Source organism: Acanthopagrus latus, chromosome 6 (assembly GCF_904848185.1).
Source record: "Acanthopagrus latus isolate v.2019 chromosome 6, fAcaLat1.1, whole genome shotgun sequence".
NCBI lineage: Eukaryota > Metazoa > Chordata > Actinopteri > Spariformes > Sparidae > Acanthopagrus > Acanthopagrus latus.
In genome coordinates, this window is record NC_051044.1 from 2483089 (window position 1) to 2507676 (window position 24588).

At 37.4% G+C, this 24588-nt stretch overlaps 3 protein-coding genes and 1 pseudogene across 3 annotated transcripts; all 4 read right to left on the reverse strand.

Moving 5' to 3' along the window:
• Nucleotides 1-90: 90 nt before the first annotated feature.
• Nucleotides 91-2982, reverse strand: LOC119020651 (odorant receptor 131-2-like). Its single transcript, XM_037100144.1, has 3 exons — nt 2904-2982; nt 2238-2405; nt 91-858 (listed from the first exon to the last, which is right to left on the reverse strand). The coding sequence occupies exons 2-3, from the start codon at nt 2385-2387 to the stop codon at nt 91-93; spliced, it is 918 nt and encodes a 305-aa protein (XP_036956039.1). The 5' UTR covers nt 2388-2405; nt 2904-2982.
• Nucleotides 2983-9271: 6289 nt separating this feature from the next.
• LOC119020652 (odorant receptor 131-2-like) lies at nt 9272-12485 on the reverse strand. The gene is made up of 4 exons (XM_037100145.1): nt 12232-12485; nt 10926-11106; nt 9737-10513; nt 9272-9316 (listed from the first exon to the last, which is right to left on the reverse strand). Exons 1-4 carry the CDS (start codon nt 12483-12485, stop codon nt 9272-9274), a joined length of 1257 nt encoding a protein of 418 aa, XP_036956040.1.
• A 932-nt stretch (nt 12486-13417) lies between these two features.
• Nucleotides 13418-15181, reverse strand: LOC119020653 (annotated as a pseudogene).
• A 6-nt stretch (nt 15182-15187) lies between these two features.
• On the reverse strand, nt 15188-17437 carry LOC119021451 (odorant receptor 131-2-like). The gene is made up of 2 exons (XM_037101754.1): nt 17288-17437; nt 15188-15952 (listed from the first exon to the last, which is right to left on the reverse strand). The coding sequence occupies exons 1-2, from the start codon at nt 17435-17437 to the stop codon at nt 15188-15190; spliced, it is 915 nt and encodes a 304-aa protein (XP_036957649.1).
• Between the last annotated feature and the right edge of the window lie 7151 nt (nt 17438-24588).

Here is a 24588-nt window from a genome sequence, read left to right on the forward strand (position 1 = left end):
AGTGCACCTTGGCTGTGATGTGAGAAATGGTTAAGATTGGCAGAATGATGTTATATAAAAAAAGAAGAAGATTAAAGTTGACATTAATGCTTACTGTCGGCTCACCTTACAAAACAGATTCCTTTTCAGGTACCTCCTGAAAGTCTTGTCTCTTATGCCATAGATGATTGAACTAATTGATCTTGGCAGCATCTGTGCAATGATGTAACATGCAAACAAGGAGTCTGAATAATTCTTTGGAAACCACTCATACAGAGCTTGTTTTAACAGGGGTTCTACATATATTGCCATACACAACAGCACCTGAAAACCATGGAGGATGATTGTGTTTCTGGCTTTTTTAGCGTCCTTGCTAGCCGTTTGTGCAGTGAACAGAATTCTGAAGTATGTGTAAAAGATGACCATCCAGACTATAACCAGATACACAATATAGGTAATGTCCCTCTTCTTGAGAATATGGGGATTTGGAAAAGTAGTTTCCCTGAGGCAGAAGACTCGGGAATGAAAGAAGTCCAGCGGTTGCATGGCCAAGGTGATGAACAGATCAGGAAGCACAGACAACAAACTTGTCACCCAGATTAGACCAATCAGCATTAAAGTTCTCTTGACGGTGCAGATCTGCACGTGGCGGAGGGGGAAACAGATGGCGATGTAGCACTCGACCGCCATGCAGGCCAGGTTCAGAGGAGTGTTTTCAGTGGTGAAAAGAGCAAGTAGGATAAAGACGCAACAGACAGAAACATTTATTTTGTAGATGGTGTAGCTGATGATGAACAACATGACGGTCAGAGTCACTTGGATCATGTCGTTGACCACCAGGTGAATGAAAAGTATATACCGAGGATTCATGTTGAAGATCTGGAGGCGGGGAGAAAAGCAGGGCAGATGGGAAGTAAATGTTAGTTATACAGCAAGAGTAGAACAGCATTAATCATGAATACTTGAATAAATAAAGTTCATATTAGGGAACACTAGTTTTTACGAGAACATGTGCCATTTCTCACTATCAAATTTGATTATGGAAAGAAATGCCCAGTGTTTCCCACACATACACTTTACAGACAGGTATATTAACAGAGAGTTAAGGATATTTGGCGTATGTATGTATTTATTTTTTATCTGTCTGAGAGCACAACGTCATCTATGAATGATTAACAAGTGGCCAGTCTGTTCTCACACATTTTAAAATCTCACAAAATACAAATTACTATATAATGCTTCTTTGCACTACATATCTCAGTATGCATCCTATTTATTAATTTCATAAAGCACATACATCAGGGTACAGAACGAAACCAGTTAAGTGTTTGTTTTAAGAGACTTGTCTTATTTTGTCTTTTGTATATTTACTGTTGCTCTTGATTAAAGCAATACTTCCAGCAGCCCTTGGGTACTGGTGTTCATGCTATTCAGTTATCGATGATCAGGCAGTCATAAATACTAAGCGAAAATTCACAAGAGAAAAAGGCATTGGGGTTATAAATAAATGAATTGCTCTGTTCAATTATATTTATTTATTCTTATAATACTTCTTATTTAGTATATTACCACACACCATGTGTGTATTACAATTTGAAGTGCAGTTTTCGTGTGCAATGGTCCAAGTTGGTTGAATGTATCATTATTTTATGGTATATTTGTGTTATTCAATTGTGTATTCTCTTGTTGCTTTTGCTTTATGTTTTACCTTATTTTCTCAATCTGTAAGGTGCTATAACATGAATATACCAGGAGAGGGATCAAAAGTGTTTTATCTTATATTATCTTAATGTTGCTTTAAGGTGGACAATTAAAACAACACTATGTGGGCTAACTTTTAGATTGTTTCTGAAAAAGATAGTTGAGTCTCATTCTCAGGTTGTCAAATACAGATGTACCAAGCACCATTCAACTCACAGTACATTGCCCACCAGTTGGTTTGTTTAATGGGTTTATATAGGTTGCTCATTAAATTTTCTACCTTTTGAACAAAAGTGAATACAACAGCCAGTTTTCTCTGTAAAATATTACTTAATTAAAGCCATGCCCCTAAATATCCTGAGTCCACCACTGTCTACATAGCTTTGATTAAGTAATATTTCATAAGCTTATAAATAGTTATGTATCACCAATTTCAAAAGTAATTGCATCTTTTACTGCAGACAGCCCAGTTTTATGAAAACACAAACTTATTTCATTTAACTAATTATTTATCAGTGTATTATTAGTGTTTGCACATAATTAAAGAAAAGTCATACCTGGTGTTTGCAAAAGGTTTGAATGAGGCCTGCATTGATGTAGTTGATGGAAATGCTGAGAACCACAACAATCACATTCTTGGTCACAGCTTTGGCGAAGGAGTCCCGATACTCTATAACCACAGTCACATTGGCCGTTGACACGTTCATGTCTTGACTGCTAAAGATCTAATTAAGGGAAGGACATGACATTAATTATTGATAATAATTATAGACATTATTAAATACATGTTTATTATTATAATCGGCATTATTATGAAGAAAACTGATATTACCTTTGTTAAAATAATGAAAAACCTTTTTGAATAATTTCTAAATAGTTTTGCATTGCACATATTTAAAAATGTTAATTGTCAAAACATGTTTCAAAATGTAAACTTCACAACACGCTCCTCTGTACATCATCGTCATATTGCATTACAGCATCACTTATCATTTCTTAACATTACAATGTGTGCAGAGGGCATCAATAGTGAGACTAGGTTAAACACTATTTAAACTGGATCATGACAGTTTCCAGCGTTTGTTTGTAATCATATAGTATTTCTATCTTCATCATTCATAGATACTCAATTTTTAAACCACACATTGATAAATTTGCATTTGTTGTGAGGTGAAAGTTGTAAACATTCATTTCTGGTAACGGTAACATAAAGAAGCACTCACCTCAGGCCCAGGTTCAGTGCATCATCTTAAAAGATGAAAAGTGAAATGATGAATGAATGTATTGTTATTTGGAACTGAAGTGAGTACATTTAGTATTTAGCAGTTAACATGTCAGATCAAAACGATCATGAGGTGTTCTGTAACATTTTTCAGTTAAGTTTTGCATCCTTTTTAAGCTATGATGACAAAACAAGCTGATCAAGAATTGAAAAGTATCTCGTACCTACATTTGATATGAAGTTCATTTTAATTTTGATTAGATCATCAATCTTTTAAAATGAATCATATATTGTTGTTAAACACCTATCAAGCATTTTTAGAGAATAAAGCTTAACATTGTTTTAAACCAAACTGCTCTTCATCCAGCAGACTCCAAGTTGTGTTCTGGGAATATGAATGAGAAAATGTAAAGTGTAAAATGTCCAGAAAAAAACATGAAAAAGAATCATGTCAAACATTTACAAAGAAAACACAGCACTGAATCACTGTTTGTGCATTCTGCACAATACCTAGTCAGCCATGCTGGTTCAAACATGGTTTACACAGTTTAAGTATCAGGTGTGTCAGGATACAGCACAAAGTTCAGTACACATCAAAGCTTTCAAGACAACATGAATATGTTATACAAAGGACAAAAACATTGTTGGTTCAATACTTAAGCTTTACCGTGACACATTTAAAACCACATGTCTGCGCAAAACTTACCTGAGTCAATTCCCTCAGACCAGAGAGAGTTGAGACTTTATATATGGTTTAGTTGGCAACCATCCATGTACTCAGAAGTGTGTGTGTGTGTGTGTGCGTGCGTGCGTGTGTTGGAGTGTGTGTGTGTATATAAGATTTCCTAGATAGACAAGTATGATTCTAATTGGACAAGAATTTATATAAATAAATTATATAAATTATATTTTTTTCCATGCAACAACATTCAAGACTGAAATGCCAAAATAACTTAGGAATTGACTTCCTTGAAATTTAGACTGGCACTGGGCAATAAAGCCTTTGAATAATATCCTAGTATATTTAATTAACATTGCATAAAATTCAGAAGTGTTTGAATTTAAAAATGTATGTCAGTCATGCTTTTCAGCAATTGGCTTGGCAAAAACAATTCACTAGCGCCCACTAAAATGCAGCTGGGGACTACTTTCACCTACATATTAAAGGTCCCATATTATACTGTTTTTCATCAATTTCACACAGCTGATAGAGGTCCAGCAACACTGTTTTCGAGATCTATTGGCCCAAACCCATCCATGGTCCTGGATTTCAGCTGTCTAAAAGTCGCTCAAGTGAGCTCTACTGAGAACAGGCTGTTTCTGTGCCTGCACCTTTAAATGCTAATGAGCTCCAACCGTCAATGCCTTCTTGGAGAGCCTTGCCTGCTACAAGTCCCTCTCAGGAAACGATGCCTCTTATGCTAGCGGTATCGCTCTGGCTCACGGAGATGCTTTCGTTCACCAATACCTGTTTGACCCAGAATCTGACCCAGGAGGAGAGGCTCATGAAGAAGTACAGACTCTGCGGCTGCCGCAGGACGTTTCAGAATGGTTAGTGTGTTTGAATAATGTTAGTTTGTTCTATGTGTTGTTAAAGTTACTACTATGTAGCTAATGGCTAACAGCTAGCGAAAGCTATGTTTGTCTCCAACACAGTCTCCAAACTCTTGGACACTGTTCGCATCGTCTCTGTCTCCAGTCTGCACGTCTCCAGACTTTTTACTGTGACAACCAAGCTCCATCGTAATATTATTAACATCAAACCTGCTTCAAATGCCATAGCGGACCGAAGCAGAGCTAACTAGTTAGCCAATTTCCAGCTGACTTCACCATGATTGTATGCAACTTTAAACTGTGGCGACACTTAGCTGTGGCTTAGGTGCTGTTGCTGGGTCCGGTATGGTTTGGACTGATCCTTTTACAAGAGTCAGTGTCGAGGCAAAGCCAGCTTTGCACTGACCCTCGTTACTGAAGCAGTCTGATGTGAAGTGGTTAGCACATACATAAATGCTAACACAAACCACAGCCGGCACGTTGTCATTAAAAATGAAATGCAACCACTGTCTCTTCTGTTGTTCTGTAGCTGGGACAGAATATAGACACTGATGTTGGTTTTTACAACTAACAACCGAGCAATTTGCATGTCTAAATCTGAGCAACAACAGTTTTTGAAAATTCTTATTTATATAGTCCAAAATCTCAATCACATTGCCTCACTGGGCTTTACAGTCTGTCCATTGGGAAACACAGCTACCTTACCACTGGACACACTGAATTTCACCTTGGGGATGAATGCCCCCCTCTTGGATATCTCCTACCCCCACGCAGAGGAGGTCAGCCTATGAAAATGACTCCTTTCATTACGTGATGACAGGAGAATCTGAACAGCCTGTAGGAGCACCGTGTTACCAGTGGGTGGGCTGAAGAGACCATGCAGGAATTGCTTGTTTTCCTCATTCTGGGAGTTGGCAGGCTCAGGGAGGACCAGTTTATACATGTAGAGACCAGAGAAAACCTGTTTTTCATAATATGGGACCTTTAAGAATTCAGTATGTGTATCACACCTAGACCAACAAAAAAGCCTGATGGTGCCACGACCTGAACCCACAGGCTCCCTGTCTGGTGGACCTCATGGGACCTTATTTCAGAAAAAACTTTGTATGGCAGTGAATGAAGAGAGACGGATGCGGTTTTGTCCTATTTGAATTGTCATGTCATGAATCACACATATGATTGCAGTCAGTTTTATGTAGTTTTGTGATATAGTGCTCAGTGAACTACATCATCTCACTCAACACACGTCACCGTCACCAACATGGCTGTTTTAAGTTACGGATTTTGGTGAGCGTTTAACGAGCCAGCGTCACTAACAACACTGTTGGCTTTGTAGTCTTCATAAAGATGTATTATCACAGGCAGATATTTAATTAGTTTGAGACTTTACTGACTTGAAAATTATCTTTAAAATCGACAAACATTTCTCCTCATTCACAATATTAGCTTGTGGGAAAAAAACGTTTTAGGCTGCAGTACATCATGAAGATGTTTGGCCATCACTAAAACGGGCTTCCAAGCCTGGCACGGTTCCTGAGGGATTAGTCCCACACTGAACACATTTACATGCCAGTATTCAGTTTCAGTCATAGTGCCCCTCAGTGGCAACACAAAAATTAAACTTTTTTAAGGTTCTAAGTGCTCTTAGCTGGAGAGTTGTATGTTATGATGTTGGGTTGTTATTGGACTGGGATGCAGTTGCACAGAATTATTCATCAGGAAATAGGAACTTTTTATAACATCTGATCTATAAAATCTGATTTTCAGACTTTGAATCAGATTAAGTCATGTCATGTCATTGTCTGTAACAGCTTATCCCTTTCCAAGGGGTCGCGGGGTGTTGCTGCTGGAGCCAATCCCAGCCTTGTCTCAGGGCGAGGGCAGGGTACTCCCTGGACAAGTCGCCAGCTCATCGCAGGGCCCTCACTGATGAGCAATGTGGGGTTCAGTATCAATCAGATTAAGTCTGGGATTTTATCTCACTCATCCTCTACTACGTGATCTTTTCTTTTCATCAGTTTCATGTTTAGCGGATACATTGTGTATTTTAATACATCCTCCAGATTAAAAATGGGGCTTTTTATAGAGGAAGTGAGAAATGATCCCTGTGGACTCAGCTCTGTCTATAAAGTATTATGTTTCGAAGTCAGTAATTTCTTTCTGGAACATTTTGCTGTTAAACAAAAATTGTGACACTTTTGGCACTTTCCTTCAATATTTGATTAACTCGATTAAACTTACTGTGAGCACGACTTTGTTGCACTTTCCAGAAGAAGGACTTTTGGGACCTTCTGACATTTTCAGTAATCCTCTGTGTATTCAGGAAGTGAGTCATGCTGCAGGACACAGAATGAGCTACCATCTCATCAACCCTCACTAGGCTTCATCATTAAAGGTCACACACACTGGGGTTGCTTGTTATGTAGCATCCAGCATGCAGGGCACACAGCATCAAAGGGATTTATTAGATATGTCTTCTGAGAGGTTTTTCTCATCGTTGTCATTAAAGGAATCTGCAAATAGAAGGAGCTGGAGTCAATTAGCTGTGACATTAAAGACTTTAAATGACCTTTTTGGTCAGTGAAAAACAAGTTGCAGCATATTCAGTAGAGAAGTACACTGACATTAACAAGGTTGTTTCAAAACACAACCAGGCCCTCTGTGGACAAATCAACTGGTAATCCACAAGGAGAACAGCTTTGTTCTACGCGTATGACTGAGCTGTTTGCTCTTTAATGTGAAAGCAATTAACAGAAACTTTCCGTCAGAGAAATTCCAGGTCTGTTTGTGGTGATCAGAACTTTATCATGAAGTTGTTAAACTGTTTAAAGCCACAAGTAAAGTTTTATGTTTATGGACATTTGTAGCCACAGATTCAAAAACCCTTGCTATTGGTTTAATGTATATGTCCTGTGAACTCCTCTGTTATTTTGAGCACATCTCATTAGTTGATATCAATGAATCAATAAATGTACGTATTTCTTTTCATTCATAAGAAATATTCTCTCCGTCCAATTTTTCAATGCAGGTTTTCTTTTACTTCCATGATTGTAAACCGAAAAATCTTTTGGTTTGGACTTCTGGTCTGACAAAACAAGGCCTTCCAATAAACTATCTGATGGATTTTTTTTTTTTTTACTATTATTAACTAGCTGCCATTTTATAGTTCACATGATTAATCAGTTAATGAAGGAACTAATGCCCCAACACTGGAATTTCTAACTTCTGTACAATACTTTGAAAACTAGCAACATTTTTGATACATAGGGAACATTCAATGTGGAAAAAATGACTCTAAACAATAAATGAAATAGCTTTTTTTTGCTCTTCAAATCAGGCCTTTGAAAATAATGTTAAGGGTTTCGATCCAGAAAAGGTGGGGGCATCAGAAAAAGGGTTTGTCAATCAAATAAGAAGAGCTGGTCCACCTTAAAAGTCAGTCCATCTTAAGTGTGTCCATCAAGAAACAGACTGAACTGTACTCACACTCTGCTTCTACATTCATGGCTATAATGTTACGTTAAACATCATACTTATGTGTTTGCAGTCCCTGTGCTACAACATACTTTTTTTTTTTACATTTCTGAACATAGCATTGCATTCATGATTTCTGAATGTATGTTTGTTAATACTGTACGGCACTGACAGTAATGCCACTGTCTGTATACCCTATTTCTCTTATGTAGCTCTCTTATGTGACAGAAAATTAAAAACAAGACATTGTAATTTCTGAATTTATTATCAAAGTACTTATCAGTAATACAGTAATAATGAGAGGAAACATGAAAATTTGTTGATGTTGATTTACGGTGTGTTCCCCTAAATTTTGTGATTGTGTTCCGAAAGTATTCAGTCAGGGGTCACTGTGAGCTAACTAAAAAAGTTAGTTTGGAGCCCAAGTTTAGAATAACTGAAATCAACCTCTCTAATCACAAAATCAGAACTGTGTGAAGCTGCTTGTGTAGATGCATCTTTACTGTCAGAATAACGCCCAATCTGCCATCAGTGTGCCTGACCATACCTCATTTTAAAGGGATAGTTTGTGTTTTTTGAAGTGGGGTCATATAAAGTACATATCTATAGTCGATCTGTTCCCTACCGTAATCACCGTTCAGCGCAGCCTCAGTTTGGAGAAGCAGAGAGCCGCTCCAGCCCAGACGCTCAGCTTTGTACCGCAGTGAACGGAGTCCAGATGCAAAGTGAATTTTAACCACCTAAAACAAGGCCCACCTAAAAAAATGCCAGTTCAAGTGTACATTATATAGAGAAAAATCACACAGCTTTACATCGCCATCAGACCTCTCTTTCTTTTGGAACTACATTATCTCAACCGTAGAACCCCCGTATCCCCATGCATTAGCGCAGCTGGGCCTTGCACTGTATTTCAACGCTCGTAGATCACCTGTTTGGGTCAGAGTTTCAGTGTAGGTATATAGTGTAACATTTACTCTTATTATACCACTGTTTTTGATGTAACTGACTAAAATGTATACAAATATAAATTACCTTAAATTTAGTGAGGTGACAAACACATTTCCTCAATACTGCAAGTTACCGTACAGTACATTAAAGTGCATCAAAAACATTTTGACTTCATCATGTCTTCATACAGTAGTATTTTGTGTTTTTATCGGTTTCATTTGGGTTTCATTGATTAGAAACATGGTCAAAATGCTCAAAATGTCGACTGAAAAGTGGTGTTGTAGTTAAGACTAAAACCACAGCTTGATAAAAATGTCTAATCAAACTAGATCATCTCAAAAGAATGACTCTGGAGTCAGTGGTTTCTTACTTTTTTATTTCATGCTTTAGTCATCATTGAGATCCCACGTTGTAGTACAGCAACACGATGGTGTACAACTATACAATGTTACAACAGCATCAGAGCCACAAAAATTGCACAATGTACTAAACATGAAGTTAATGTTAGAAGGCCTCTCATTTTTAGTTGGTGCTGACTGGTGGGTTACAGTTTTAATGCATCAGATTTCGTAATCTTTAGCGAATTAAATAATGACTAATTAAATACACTTTGTACGGATCTTCGTAAGCCCCATGTTATGAATCCTACTGGAGGTTCCTTAATCCTTTTTTTCTTGCACCACTATGACGTTTAACCAATGTGGCTCTTTGTGAAATGGATGGACTCCATAGTATTTGGTACATAAATCCATTGTGCCCAGAGGATGTAATCTAATGACTCCCCAGACTGAGTTTATTATCTAGCAAGCCAGCATCAACCTGAGTTTTGCCGTAGTGTAGCAATGGTTTGACACTCACTCTCACTGTACACAGCAGGTACTTTTTCAAATGCTGTCTAAGTGTCTTGTCTCGAAGCCCGTACACAAGGGGACTGACAAACCTGGGAAATATCTGGATGATGATGTAGTTGACAAAGATTGCATGTAAATAATGTTTAGGAAACCAGTAAAACATCATGCTTCGTAACTCAGGGGCTATATAGGTTAACATACACAACAATAACTGAAAGCCATGGAGCAGGATTGTATTCCTAGCCTTCTTTGTGTCTCCATCTGCTGATTTAGCAACTTTAGCTTCTTTAGCAGCAAAGAATATGTTGATGTAAGTGTAGAGGAGAGTGAGTCCAACAACGATGAAATAAACAATGTAGGAGACATCCCTCTTTTTCAAGTGTATAGGGTGTCGGAACAGGTCATCCTTGGCACAAAAAATGGCAGAATGAAATAACTGTGCAGGCTCTGTTGCAATAAGAATAAACACATCAGGCAGGATTGAGACTGCACTCAAGGCCCAAATCCAACCAATCAGAATGTATGTTCTTTTGATCGTGCACAACTCAGTGTGTCGAAGTGGATGACAAATGGCGATATAGCACTCAACGGCCATAACAGCTAAATTTAATGGAGTATTGAGGGTGGTGAACACAGCAAACGTAATGATGATGAGACAAAGGGAAGCATTAAGTTTGTGAAAAATATAACTTGAAAGAAACAGAGTTATTGTTGTAGTAAGATGGATCATATCGTTCACAACCAGGTGGATGAAAAGGACGTAACGGGGATTCAAGAAAAATATCTGAGAGAGAGGAGATGAAAAGAAAGGAGATTGTTAAAACTCATTGCTTGATTTTGTTTGAGTGTCCTTCACAATAAGGTAACCAACCCCTATGGGCTTAAAAAATTCAACAGATCATTAGAAAACATTCACTGTCCACGACTGGAATATCCTATTATGTCTTAATTACAATGTTTTTTTTTCTATATCTTTACTCTAACCTGAAACACAAAAATGCTGTCTTTCCAAAACCTTTATCTCTGCCTCCCTCAATCATCAGTGTTAAGGTACCAGTTCTTAGCTAAGCACACATAAACCTCAGTTCCAGTGTCTGTGGTGTTCTTCTAAGGATAATAACAGTAATGATAATTGACATTGAAACTAATATTGACAGTTTCTTGTAATTGTTATAACAATGATAAAGCATTCTCACCTGGTGTTTTCTTAAGGTGTGAATTAGGGTACCATTGATATAGTTGATAGTGAGGCCAAGAGACAGAACAATCACATTTTTGGCCACAGCTGTGCTGTAAGAATCTCGTCTTAGACTACTTGACATGTTAAGGCCATAAGATGAGGAATTCATAGAGATGATTTGTGGATCCTGCAGGCCTCTGTAACACATTTTTATGTTTAGGTTATTTACACAACAGAACTAAATTGTTAATATCTTCTTCAGTTCCTACAGTTACACTTTAGTAGAGTTAAGTAAACCAGCAACCAATAAACTCTGCCTTTCTTTTTGTAGGCAGAGTATTCATCATAAGTGTTTCACAGGATCAAAGAGATTGTTTACTTGAAGGCCAAGAGTCACACAATTATTAAACGTTTAAGGGTCATAACGTTTTCTTTCTTAAAGGAGACAGCTGACTTGTACACGATCAGACTTTCACCAACAAGCAATTGATCATTTACATAGTTATAATAAAATTATTCTGACTTTCCGAAAAACTTTCTTTTTTCCCCCAGCCTCAAAATAAGGTTGATACATGCTCGATGAGAGGATATGAATGGAATGTTATGATGAATTACAGTTTTTAAAAAATATAGAAAATTGCACTTCCTAAAAGACATGCTAAAACTCAATTAATCAAAAAAGTTATCGGGGTGCTGGGATTGCAATAATATTAACATCCTAATAAAATACTGCACTTATTTTTCTTTCCTACCTCAGATTGCACACTGCAGTAATCACTTAACCAGTGATAAAACGAGTCCTTGTCATAGGTTTATATTAATGTTGCTTGAGTCCTGAAAAATAGGTGAGGTTTACTCAGTTTCCATAGGTTGAGATTTTTACTTGTTGTATGTGACATGGGGTCTGGAGGATGGGCTCTTTCTGGAGATATAATATTATCAGGGAAAGCACAACACCAAACAATGATCCCTTTTGGGAGGTTCCCTCGGGGGGAATTGAAGCTCCATGTCACACACAGCACTGTTACACACATATACAAGATCAAAAAAGAGTAAACACCAAAGTACCCACCACCCGTATAAAGATATGAAATAGATATAATATACATAGACATATGTATATAATAAATATGACATGACAAACATACATCTAAATATACATAAATATAAAATAGCACTATAAGAATAGAGATATATGTATATATAAACTGTACATGGATACACAATATCCGTTATGGTTATTTTATTATTGCACATGGTTGTTGTATTGCACATGGTTATTTTATGTTGTGTTCATGAACAGTCCAGCATGTCTATTGTACATCCTGCTCTGAGCCATCTTGTACAGCTGCTTTGTTTTTCTTGTCCAGCCCAGCTTGTTGTCCAGCCACAGCCCAATATATTTATAGGTCTCCATGACCTCCACCTCCCTGACTCTTAACAGAACTGGTCTAGGTCTGGGTCTGTCCTTCCCAAAGCCGATGACCAGCTGCAGGTTGTTTGTGTGGCACCAAACAACAAAGTTCCTCACCAGGCTCCTGTATTCCTCCTCTTCATCGTCTCTGACACACCCCATGATGGCTGTGTCATCTGCAAACTTCCAGATGTGACAGATTTCAGAGTTGTAGCGGAAGTTTGCTGTGTACAGAGTAAAGAGGAGGGGGGACAGCACAGTCCCCTGTGGAGCTCCTATGCTGCTGACCACAGTGTCAGATGTGATGTCTTTCAGCCTGACATACTACGGTCTGTTGGGGAGGTAGCTGGAAATCCAAGCAAACATACAGGGGTCCATTCGCATTCTGATTAGTTTTTCCGGGAGTAAATGGGGTTGGATGGTGTTGAAGGCACTCAAAAAATCTGGGAAGAGGATCCTGACTGTGCCTCTTCCCTTTTCCCGATCTGTAAATATCGGATGAGAAAGTGGTTTCCTTGGACTGAGCAGTGCATGAGACTTTACCAACTAAAAGTGAAAACTAAGTTTTGTTGCATCATGAACAATGTTGTTATTGCACATCAAGACAATAAGACATTTGAAACAGCCATTTCTGATGTTTGGATTTTTTTTAATCCCGCCCCAGTTTAGCTCACCAACAATAATAGCTACATTATACTGTAGCTCAGCTGCTTTAAATAGAACAGGTTGGGATGGCTATACCAAATTATACTTTGATATGTACTCAAGTGTAGGGGTAGACCAACTATCAGCCTACCTTGTTGTTTGAAATTTTGACACAAAGACTTTGATGGTTACTGTGAAAGAAATATCAGTTTTCAGTCTCCTTGATTTTGAATAATTGGTACTGGTATTGGCCCTGAAAAAAAACATATCGGTAGACTCCTACTCTTGACACATTGCTTTGTGAGGCTGCTGTAAATTGACCAGAACAACAGCTGTTAGTTACAGAGAAGCTTTGTGATTTCTCAAAATTGTATCATTTGTTTTTTTTGTTTTTTTTTTATTACTTGCATTCAGTTATTTTGATGCATCAAACATTTTTGAGAGCTATATTACGTAAGCATCTTCACAGTTGTCTTAGGATGGATGTCCATGGTACATAGAAGATATATTTTGAAGTACCTCCTGAAAGTTTTGTCTCGTAGCCCGTAGACAATAGGACTTACAAAGTGAGGGAAGACTTGTTTTATGATAAACTTCCTGGGAAGGAACAAACTGAGAACCTGTTGTTGCATAGAACCTGAAAGCCATGAAGGAGAAGAGTGTTTCCAGCCTTTGTAGCATCTGTGTTGGCAGTTTTGCCTACAAACAAAAACACAATTCTGAAGTAAGTGTACAACAGAGTCAACCAAACCCCTACCAGAAACAGCATGTGGGATGCATCCCTCTTCTTTAAACTGTACGTGTTCCGAAACACTGCATCCCTGTAGCACATCACTTTTGAATTTATGAACTCCAGAGGTTCGGTTGCAAAAAGGATGAAGACATCCGGCAAGACAGAAAATGAACTACATGTCCACATTATGCCAATTACAATATATGTTCTTTTGACTGAACATAAGTTGTTGTAGCGGAGCGGAATGCAGACAGCAATGTAGCACTCAGCTGCCATAAAAGCTATGTTCAGAGGGGTGTTTTGTGTGGTCATAATGGCCGGGACCACCAAGAGACAACAGTGGTAGACATGGATGGTTTGGAAGGCGTAGGTGATGATGAAGAGGGAAATGCTGGTTGTCAGCTGAATCATGTCGTTGAACACCAGGTGGATGAAAAGGATATAGCGTGGGTTTGACTTGAAGATCTGAATTGTACAAATCTAGAGTTAGAGTGTAGTATAACACAAATCCATAACTGATTTAAAGTTGAAAGGATTAGTCCATTAATTGATTAGTGATATATTAGAAGATATTTGAGGATAAAAGTTACGGGCTGTGTTACAGCTTTCAACAAATGTAAACAGATGAAAAAAAAAGTCCAGAGTATTTAAAAGGAACTAGATGCTGTTTGAACTGGTGTTATGAGGTCAAAATGTTTCAGGATAATCCAGCATGAGGCCTCTCAGTAACAACAACATGAGAACAAGGTCACTAAGATCATTTCAGTCGAGGATCAGAGCCCTATTTGAAAAATACATGATCTCTAAATTGATATGAATGCATTTAAAGTCATACAATTGAGATATGAAAGTAAATACAAAAAATGACCTAATTTCATGAAGTCTGAACACTTTCAAAACCTTCAGACAGTCTTAATTTTAAAGAGTCATGTCTTTCAAACTGTCCATGTTTCAGTTCAGAACAAATATTCTTGCAATGAACAGATTTAAAATGGTTCTTCAAAAACCAGAGACAACCCAGGCTTTCCAAATATAAGAAAGTGTAACAAACAAGGATCGAAAATCAGCAAGAAAAAAGATATTGTATCTCCACAATAGTTATAAAATATCAGTCCATTCAGAAAACAGTTCAGAGTATGACAGTTTCCTGCAGGTTGAACTTACCTTAGATAATGTGTTCAGACCAGGACACCAACAGTATGTTTGAGGACAATCTTTATTTCATATTTGATGCTGTGGCAGATAATCCCTGGTGTGTGAATGCATGTTGAGGTGAAAATGCGGGGTATATTTTTGTGGAGATGTATTTATTAGATTACTTTATTCTTCTCAGGCTAGTTGATAGAATTGGAATAATTGAATTAATGATGATTGCTTGTGGGCCTATTTTTGGTATGGTAAAGATTGGTAGAATGATGTGATGAAAAAAATTGTCAGTGTTCAGTTGTCTGACTCCTGAAGAGGACATTAAAGTTGACATCAATGCTTACTGGCTCACCTTACAAAACAGATTCCTTTTCAGGTACCTCCTGAAAGTCTTGTCTCTTATGCCATAGATGATTGAACTAATTGATCTTGGCAGCATCTGTGCAATGATGTGACATGCAAACAAGGAGTCTGAATAATTCTTTGGAAACCACTCATACAGAGCTTGTCTTAACAGGGGTTCTGCATATATTCCCATACACAACAGCACCTGAAAACCATGGAGGATGATTGTGTTTCTGGCTTTTTTAGCATCCTTGCTAGCCGTTTGTGCAGTGAACAGAATTCTGAAGTATGTGTAAAAGATGACCATCCAGACTATAACCAGATACACAATATAGGTAATGTCCCTCTTCTTGAGAATATGGGGATTTGGAAAAGTAGTTTCCCTGAGGCAGAAGACTCGGGAATGAAAGAAGTCCAGCGGTTGCATGGCCAAGGTGATGAACAGATCAGGAAGCACAGACAACAAACTTGTCACCCAGATTAGACCAATCAGCATTAAAGTTCTCTTGACGGTGCAGATCTGCACGTGGCGGAGGGGGAAACAGATGGCGATGTAGCACTCGACCGCCATGCAGGCCAGGTTCAGAGGAGTGTTTTCAGTGGTGAAAAGAGCAAGTAGGATAAAGACGCAACAGACAGAAACATTTATTTTGTAGATGGTGTAGCTGATGATGAACAACATGACGGCCAGAGTCACTTGGATCATGTCGTTGACCACCAGGTGAATGAAAAGTATATACCGAGGATTCATGTTGAAGATCTGGAGGCGGGGAGAAAAGCAGGGCAGATGGGAAGTAAATGTTAGTTATACAGCAAGAGTAGAACAGCATTAATCATGAATACTTGAATAAATAAAGTTCATATTAGTGAACACTAGTTTTTACGAGAACATGTGCCATTTCGCACTATCAAATTTGATTATGGAAAGAAATGCCCAGTGTTTCCCACACATACACTTTACAGACAGGTATATTAACAGAGAGTTAAGGATATTTGGCGTATGTATGTATTTATTTTTTATCTGTCTGAGAGCACAACGTCATCTATGAATGATTAACAAGTGGCCTGTCTGTTCTCACACATTTTAAAATCTCACAAAATACAAATTACTATATAATGCTTCTTTGCACTACATATCTCAGTATGCATCCTATTTATTTATTTCATAAAGCACATACATCAGGGTACAGAACGAAACCAGTTAAGTGTTTGTTTTAAGAGACTTGTCTTATTTTGTCTTTTGTATATTTACTGTTGCTCTTGATTAAAGCAATACTTCCAGCAGCCCTTGGGTACTGGTGTTCATGCTATTCAGTTATCGATGATCAGGCAGTCATAAATACTAAGCGAAAATTCACAAGAGAAAAAGGCATTGGGGTTATAAATAAATGAATTTAGGAACATATGAATCTATGGCTGCTCTCCCTGTCCTACCACAAATGTCCTGGAGAAGTCCTGGAAAATGATCTCTTGGAAAGAGTGGGAACCCTGATACATGCATACAGTTCATCCCTTACGATTTTTGCACTGTGAAACTATTCCAAGCAATTTTGTATTGCTCTGTTCATTTATATTTATGTATTCTTATAATACTTCTTATTTAGTATATTACCACACACCATGTGTGTATTACAATTTGAAGTGTAGTTTTTGTGTGCAATGGTCCAAGTTGGCTGAAAGTATCATTATTTTATGCCATGTTTTTATGACTCTATTGTGTATTCTATTGTTGCGTTTGCTATCATGTTTTACCGTATTGTCTCAATCTGTAAGGTGCTATAACATGTGAATATACCGGGGGAGGGATCAAAAGTGTTTCATCTTATATTATCTTAATGTTGCTTTAAGGTGGACAATTAAAAAAAAAAAAGTTGAATCTCATTCTCAGGTTGTTAAATACAGATGTACCAAGCACCATTCAACTCACAGTACATCGCCCACCAGCTGGTCTGTTTATTTTTTAAGCTTATAAATAGTTATGTATCACCAATTGCAAAAGTAATTGCATCTTTTACTGCAGACAGCCCCGTTTTATGAAAACACAAACTTATTTCATTTAAGTAAGTTTTTGCACATAATTAAAGAAAAGTCATACCTGGTGTTTGTAAAAGGTTTGAATGAGGCCTGCATTGATGTAGTTGATGGAGATGCTGAGAACCACAACAATCACATTCTTGGTCACAGCTTTGGCGAAGGAGTCCCGATACTCTATAACCACAGTCACATTGGCCGTTGACACGTTCATGTCTTGACTGCTAAAGATCTAATTAAGGGAAGGACATGACATTAATTATTGATAGTAATCACAGACATTATTATAAGCACTTTTATATAATTAAATACTTATTTTACGTTTTTATATACATGTTTATTATTATAATCGATATTATTATGAAGAAAACTGATATTACCTTTGTTAAAATAATGAAAAACCTTTTTGGATAATTTCTAAATAGTTTTGCATTGCACATATTTAAAAATGTTAATTGTCAAAATATGTTTAAAAATGCAAACTTAACAACACGCTCCTCTGTACATCATTGTCATATTGCATTACAGCATCACTTCTCATTTCTTAACATTACAATGTGTGCAGAGGGCATCAATAGTGAGACTAGGTTAAACACTATTTAAACTGAATCATGACAGTTTTCAGTGTTTGTTTGTAATCATATAGTATTTCTATCTTTATCATTCATAGATACTCAAACTTTAAACCACACTCATTGATATTTACTCCCAAAAAATTTGCAGCAGTTGGTTGTTGTGAGGTGAAAGTTGTAAACATTCATTTCTGGTAACAGTAACATAAAGAAGCACTCACCTCAGGCCCAGGTTCAGTGCATCATCTCAAGTTTTGCATCCTTTTTAAGCTATGATGACAAAACAAGCTGATCAAGAATTGAAAAGTGTCTCATACATACATTTGATATGAAGTTAATCATTTGATTAAATCGTCACTTTTGAAATTAATCATATATTGTTGTTAAACACCTATCAAGCATTTGAAGAAGAAAACTTAACATTGTTTTAAACCAAACTTGTTCTTGTTATTGCTTCATCCAGCAGACTCCAAGTTGTGTTCTGGGAATATGAATAAGAGAATGTAAAGTGTAAAATGTCCAGAAAAAAACATGAAAAAGAATCAAGTCAAACATTTACAAACACTAAATGACAAACACTTTACAGCACTAAAACACTATAGTTTGTGCATTCTGTACAATACCAGGTCGGCCATGCTGGTTCAAACATGTTTTTTTCAGGATACAGCACAAAGTTAAGTACAGTTCAGAGATTTCAAGGCAACATGAATAGCTCATATAAAGGTAACATTGTTGGTTCAGTACTTAATAAAACTTTACCGTGACACATTTAAAACCACATGTCTGCACAGAACTTACCGGAGTTAATGCAGTTAGACCAGAGAATGTTAAGACTTTATAAATGGTTTAGTTGGCAATCATCCATGGACTCAGAAGTGTGTGTGTGTGTGTCTGTGTGTGTGTGTGTGTGCTCACTATAAAGGTAAAAGAGTAAATGCATAAGATTGCAAAAATAAACAAGTATGAATGTAATTGGACAAGAATTTATATAAATAAATTATATGAATTATATATATATTTTTTCCATGCAACAACGTTCCAGACTGAAAAGCCAAAATAACTTCAGAATTGACTCCCATGAAATTTAGACTGGCACTGGGCAATACAGCCATTGAATGATATCACAGTAGGGCCAGAGCACTGGCTGAAACAGGCTCAAAAACTAATTCACATTGCATACCATTCAGAAGTGTTTGAATTTAAAAATGTATGTCTGTCATGGTTTTGGTTTTGTAACTGGTGTGGCAAAACAGCTCACTAGGAACCTCTAAAATGCAGCCGGGGACTACTTTCACCTACATATTAAGAATTCAGTATGTGTATCACACCTAGACCAACAAAAAAGTCTGATGGTCATGACCTGAACCCACAGGAAGTCGGCAATTTTGAATTTAGTGTTTGTTTTGGGGGATTTCTTGAATACAGAGCTGAAGTCCTGCCCCGTCGGCTGGACGTCATGGGACCTTATTTCAGAAAAACTTTGTATGGCAGTGAATAAAGACAGACAAATAAGATTTTATCCTATTTGAATTGTGTCATGAATCACACATTACTGCAGTCAGTTTAAAAGATAAGATTTCAACTCAATAAAGTCTCAGTTTGTCGGAAATAAAGTTAGATATCATGTAGTCTTGTGTTATTGTGCTCAGTGAACTACATCGTCTCAGCACACATCACCAACACCAACATTGCTGTCATCTGGGCTCAGAGAAGTTGGTAAAGAAGATGAAAATCACAACAAATCTGCTCATATTGACAACCAACAACTTATTGTTAAAAGAGAGCCGGTAGGTTCTGTGAGCTGCTCATATAAAGAAGCAGCTCTACAATATTCAAGTTACAGGTTTTGGTAAGCGTTCAATGTGCCGACGTCACAACAAGACAGACACAGGTGGATATTTAATTAGTTTGAGACTTTATTCAGTTGAAAATTATCATTCAAATTGATAAACATTTCTCTTCATTCACTGCCATACAGTCTATTTCTGAAATTAGGTCCAGTGACAGTTCTGACTGTCAATTCTGACAGTCACACCATAAAGATTATGACTGCTGCTCTCTTTTGTACTTAAATGAACTCTACAGCTTTTACTAGATTGATCTTCAAATTTTGCTAAAAAAACTTGACTGAGCTGGCTAACTTCTGGTTTTGTGCCTGGCCAACTTGAATGGGGATAAAATAATTTAATCGTACAGCTCTTCTGACTGATATTGTTACTACAAAATGTATCCAACATTTTACTGAAGCTTCTTTCACAATGTTAGCTTATGGGAAAAAATCATTTTAGGCCGCAGTACACCATGAAGAGGTAATTACATGGTTTGGCCTTCACGAAATCTGGCTTCCAAGCCTGTCGCTGTTCCTGCGGGATTAATCCCACCCTTAACATATTTACATGCCAGTCTTCAGTTTCAGTCATAGTGCCCCTCAGTGGCAACACAAAAAAATTAGATTTTTTAAGGTCCTAAATGCTCCTAGCTGGTGATTTCCTTTGAACAATGTTGGAACGGCTGTATGTGGTGATGCTGGGTTGTTATTGGACAGGGATGCAGTTGCAAAGCATTATTCGCCAGGAAACAGGAATTTTTGATAACATCTGTGTAAATGGTCCAGTCTTTCCCATATTTCACGTTTCATCATAGTCTTCCCCTTAATGCTTCTGGACACCAGTTAGCAGGTGTAGTCATTGTGCCAATTACTGGCAACAGGATTTAAGTCCATTGTAAAATATTCTTTGACCTGATGTTATGGTACACTTGAAACTTGATTGGAACTTCATCACTTGATAAGTGACTGTTCTCTATCGCCATAAAGTGGACACAGGAGGTCGCATTGCAGTGCAATGTGCAATGTCAAAAACTTATGACAATCAGAGCAAATAATTTTATTAGCTGTAAAATCCCTCAGCCAAACACACCAAAAGATTCTGCTGCTCACCAACATTTTAGGGACAGCGGAGAAACCAGATTATCTGTCAAAGTTCTGTAGTGCTGAAGTGATGTCCAGGCCCACACATTCATTAAGTTATCTTGAAGAATGTCTCAGTACTGAAGCGTTAAAATTCATTGCAAGTAAGCTGAACTGTGGGCAGATTTTCCGGATTTTGCCGCTGCTTCTCCTACGCAGCTGGCGATCCACAGGTGTGCAAAAGCTGTAGTTGTGTAGGTAAGTGACACAAAAATGATCATTCACACCAATGATAAATCATCTCGCAATTACAATATCTGTCAGAATAATCGCAGTCATATTTTTTTCTGTATTGTAGTTTGTCTCAAAACTCTCATACTGGCTGGACTAACACAGAGCTTCTCAGTAGAATAAAATCAGTTTTTAGTAAAGATCAGAAGTCTGTGATTTTATCTCACTCATTTCTTTCTGGAACTTTTTCCTGTTAAACAGAAATTGTGACACTTTTGGCACTTTTCTTCAATATTTGACTAATTTGATTAAACTTACTGTGAGCACGACTTTGTTGCACTTTCCAGAAGAAGGACTTTTGGGACCTTCTGACATTTTCAGTAATCCTCTGTGTATTCAGGAAGTGAGTCATGCTGCAGGACACAGAATGAGCTACCATCTCATCAACCCTCACTAGGCTTCATCATTAAAGGTCACACACACTGGGGTTGCTTGTTATGTAGCATCCAGCATGCAGGGCACACAGCATCAAAGGGATTTATTAGATATGTCTTCTGAGAGGTTTTTCTCATCATTGTCATTAAAGAAATCTGCAATTAGAAGGAACTGGAGTCAATTAGCTGTGACATTTAAGACTTCAAATGACCTTTTTGGTCAGTGAAAAACAAGTTGCAGCATATTCAGTAGAGAAGTACACTGACATTAACAAGGTTGTTTCAAAACACAACCAAGCCCTCTGTGGGCAAATCAACTGGTAATCCACAAGGAGAACAGCTTTGTTCTACACGTATGACTGAGCTGTTTGCTCTTTAACGTGAAAGCAATTAACAGAAACTTTCCGTCAGAGAAATTCCAGGTCTGTTTGTGGTGATCAGAACTTTATCATGAAGTTGTTAAACTGTTTAAAGCCACAAGTAAAGTTTTATGTTTATGGACATTTGTAGCCACAGATTCAAAAACCCTTGCTATTGGTTTAATGTATATCTCCTGTGAACTCCTCTGTTATTTTGAGCACATCTCATTAGTTGATATCAATTAATCAATAAATGGAACGCAATTTTGATAATGTACGTATTTCTTTTCATTCATAAGAAATATTCTCTCTGTCCAGTTTTTCAGTCATGAATATTTTCAGGTTTTCTTTTACTTCCATGATTGTAAACTGAAAAATCTTTTGGTTTGGACTTCTGGTCTGACAAAACAAGGCCTTCCAATAAACCATCTGATGGACTTTCTTTTTTTTACTATTATTAACTAGCTGCCATTTTATAGTTCACATGATTAATCAGTTAATGAAGGAACTAATGTCCCAGCACTGGAATTTCTAACTTCTGTACAATACTTTGAAAACTAGCAACATTTTTGATACATAGGGAACATTCAATACAGTAAAAATGACTATAGTAAACAATAAATGTCAAACTTTGTTTGAAACATTTGATTTTTGCTCTTCAAATCAGGCCTTTGAAAATAATGTTAAGGGTTTCGTCCAGAAAAGGTGGGGGCCCCAAATAAGAAGAGCTGGTCCACCTTAAAAGTCAGTCCATCTTAAGTGTGTCCATCAAGAAACAGACTGAACTGTACTCACACTCTGCTGCTACATTCACCACCATAATGTTATGTTAAATGTCATACTTTACATATACCATTATGCACTCAACCCTCACACAGCGTTATACCTTAGAAGTGTTAGCTACTTGTATGACTCACTTTATTTCAATAAAAACACAAAACAAAATGTTTTCAGTTTTTGCAATACCCCTGATGTGTCGCCATCCATTTCATTTGTATTTTTGATTTAAACTCTGCTCTTTCTGTCTGAATTGATCTGATTTTTTAACTTTTTGACCTTTGACATTACATGGCTGGACAGATCCACTTGAAGGGGTTGGGGAGGAGAAGGTGGTCGTTGCCACTTCCTGCCACTTGTATGTAGGTGATTGATATTGTTATATTGAATTTTGTGAGCATATAATACTCAATCCATTTTAATGCCTGAACCTGACTCAAAACTGATGCAGTTAATGTGAGCTGGGGCACTAAGTTTGTGTTACCATCTGACTGCCTGATTACAGACATGTACACTGTAGCTAACTGTGAAAAATTCCTTAAAAATAAGGAAAATGTTTTTACTTCTGTAGTTATGCACATACTCCTACAAAGCTGGAGTTACATCCATATAGTAACTACTTGTCCTAGTTATATTCTGACAAATACACACGTTGACAACCAAACTGAAATGCCTCCATTCAGTTGACTTCCCTGATTTTCAGTGGTTTTGAACTAGTTTTGCTTCACATCCTCCAACCTTAGTTGCTAAAAAGAAATGTATGTTTGCCAGTTGGAAGGTAACAGATATTTTCCAGTTGTGGTCAAAACGCTACATAAATAATAAACTCCAGCATTTACCAGGATGTATAGACTGCATTTACACTGTATTTATATATTTAAGTTTACACCATAATTTCACTTGACAAACCTTAAAGCACCATGTCAACTGATTGACTGACTGTGAGTAAAACCCAGCCTTAACACAGACATCACTACTAAAATTTTGTCTGAACCTGGTCTGGCCCAGCCTGTTGGGTCCTGACAGGTTCTGGTCGGGTATCCATGCTCTGCTGAGAATATTGATTCCAATAATGTACTCTTTTTTTCCCCCCAAATTTTGGCCGCCATGACTGCGTGTATCACTGATAACTAATAACTAATTTTATAATGACACTGACACAGAAACTGTGTTTTCATGTATCAGTCTTGTTATTGCTGACACCTGACCTGCTTAATAAGGTCAGCATCCGCACAACCACTGTAATATCTCCATAAATCATAGTTAAATCCAGCTCATTTTAAAACTGGCATTACTTTCAATTAAAAAAAGTTGTACCTGGTCATGTTTTTTCAAAGGGAGGAAAGAAACTTATGGAACAAACATGTGTTGCATCACAGTCCATTGAGGAAATGTGCTTAAGGTCATAGTCAGTAATGATGCTCTTTGTTGGGAAGCAGTCAGTGATCCCTGTGGAGCTGCTCTTTGCAAACAACAGTCCACCAGGAATTAGTTTTGTTCCTTTAAGCTTTGCACTCGATGGTATGTGTTCTCACCCATTCAAAAACAAAACTTACCTTTGACCCACTGAGGACAAACTTTTGTCATCCGGGTACTGAACATTAAGAGCCTTACGAAGAAAAGTTTAGTTAAAATGTTCTGATGTCCACACACTTGTAGAGATGGTATCTGGAAGATAAATGCGGTATTGAAACATAACATGTGAATTAGCTGATACAGAGTACTGATTGGAAACCGGTACATTATAAAAATTGTAAATTGTAAATTTTTGGGCGCCCCAGATATAGAAGACATGTTCGGCTCAGGGTTCGAATCCGACCTGTGGCTCTGTGCTTTATGTCATCCCCTGCTCTCTCATCCTGTTTCTGTCATCTCTCCAGATTAACAGTAATCAGTTATTAGTAAGGCCATGAAAAGGCCAAAACATGAAAATTTCAAATAGATATAAAGCGTAAATAAATACTGAAACATGTACATGAAAGCAGTATACTAGTAACCCTGTACGTATATAATATGATTGCCATTGTTGTATACAGAGAATGACTGACTAGTTTTAATTATCTGATTATCAAGCCATTGATGTT

Excerpts from the sequence above, each read along its gene's own strand:
- LOC119020651 (XM_037100144.1), bottom strand. The coding sequence starts at position 2,387 with ATGAACGTGTCAACGGCCAATGTGACTGTGGTTATAGAGTATCGGGAC. Across the intron at positions 859-2,237 it reads AAACCTTTTGCAAACACCAG|ATCTTCAACATGAATCCTCG; the intron begins GTATGACTTTTC and ends CCCCGCCTCCAG.
- LOC119020652 (XM_037100145.1), bottom strand. The coding sequence starts at position 12,485 with ATGGGGTGTGTCAGAGACGATGAAGAGGAGGAATACAGGAGCCTGGTG. Across the intron at positions 10,514-10,925 it reads ACACCTTAAGAAAACACCAG|ATATTTTTCTTGAATCCCCG; the intron begins GTGAGAATGCTT and ends CCTCTCTCTCAG. Across the intron at positions 9,317-9,736 it reads ACCTGCTGTGTACAGTGAGA|TTGTACACCATCGTGTTGCT; the intron begins GTGAGTGTCAAA and ends AACATTGTATAG.
- LOC119021451 (XM_037101754.1), bottom strand. The coding sequence starts at position 17,437 with ATGAACGTGTCAACGGCCAATGTGACTGTGGTTATAGAGTATCGGGAC. Across the intron at positions 15,953-17,287 it reads AAACCTTTTACAAACACCAG|ATCTTCAACATGAATCCTCG; the intron begins GTATGACTTTTC and ends CCCCGCCTCCAG.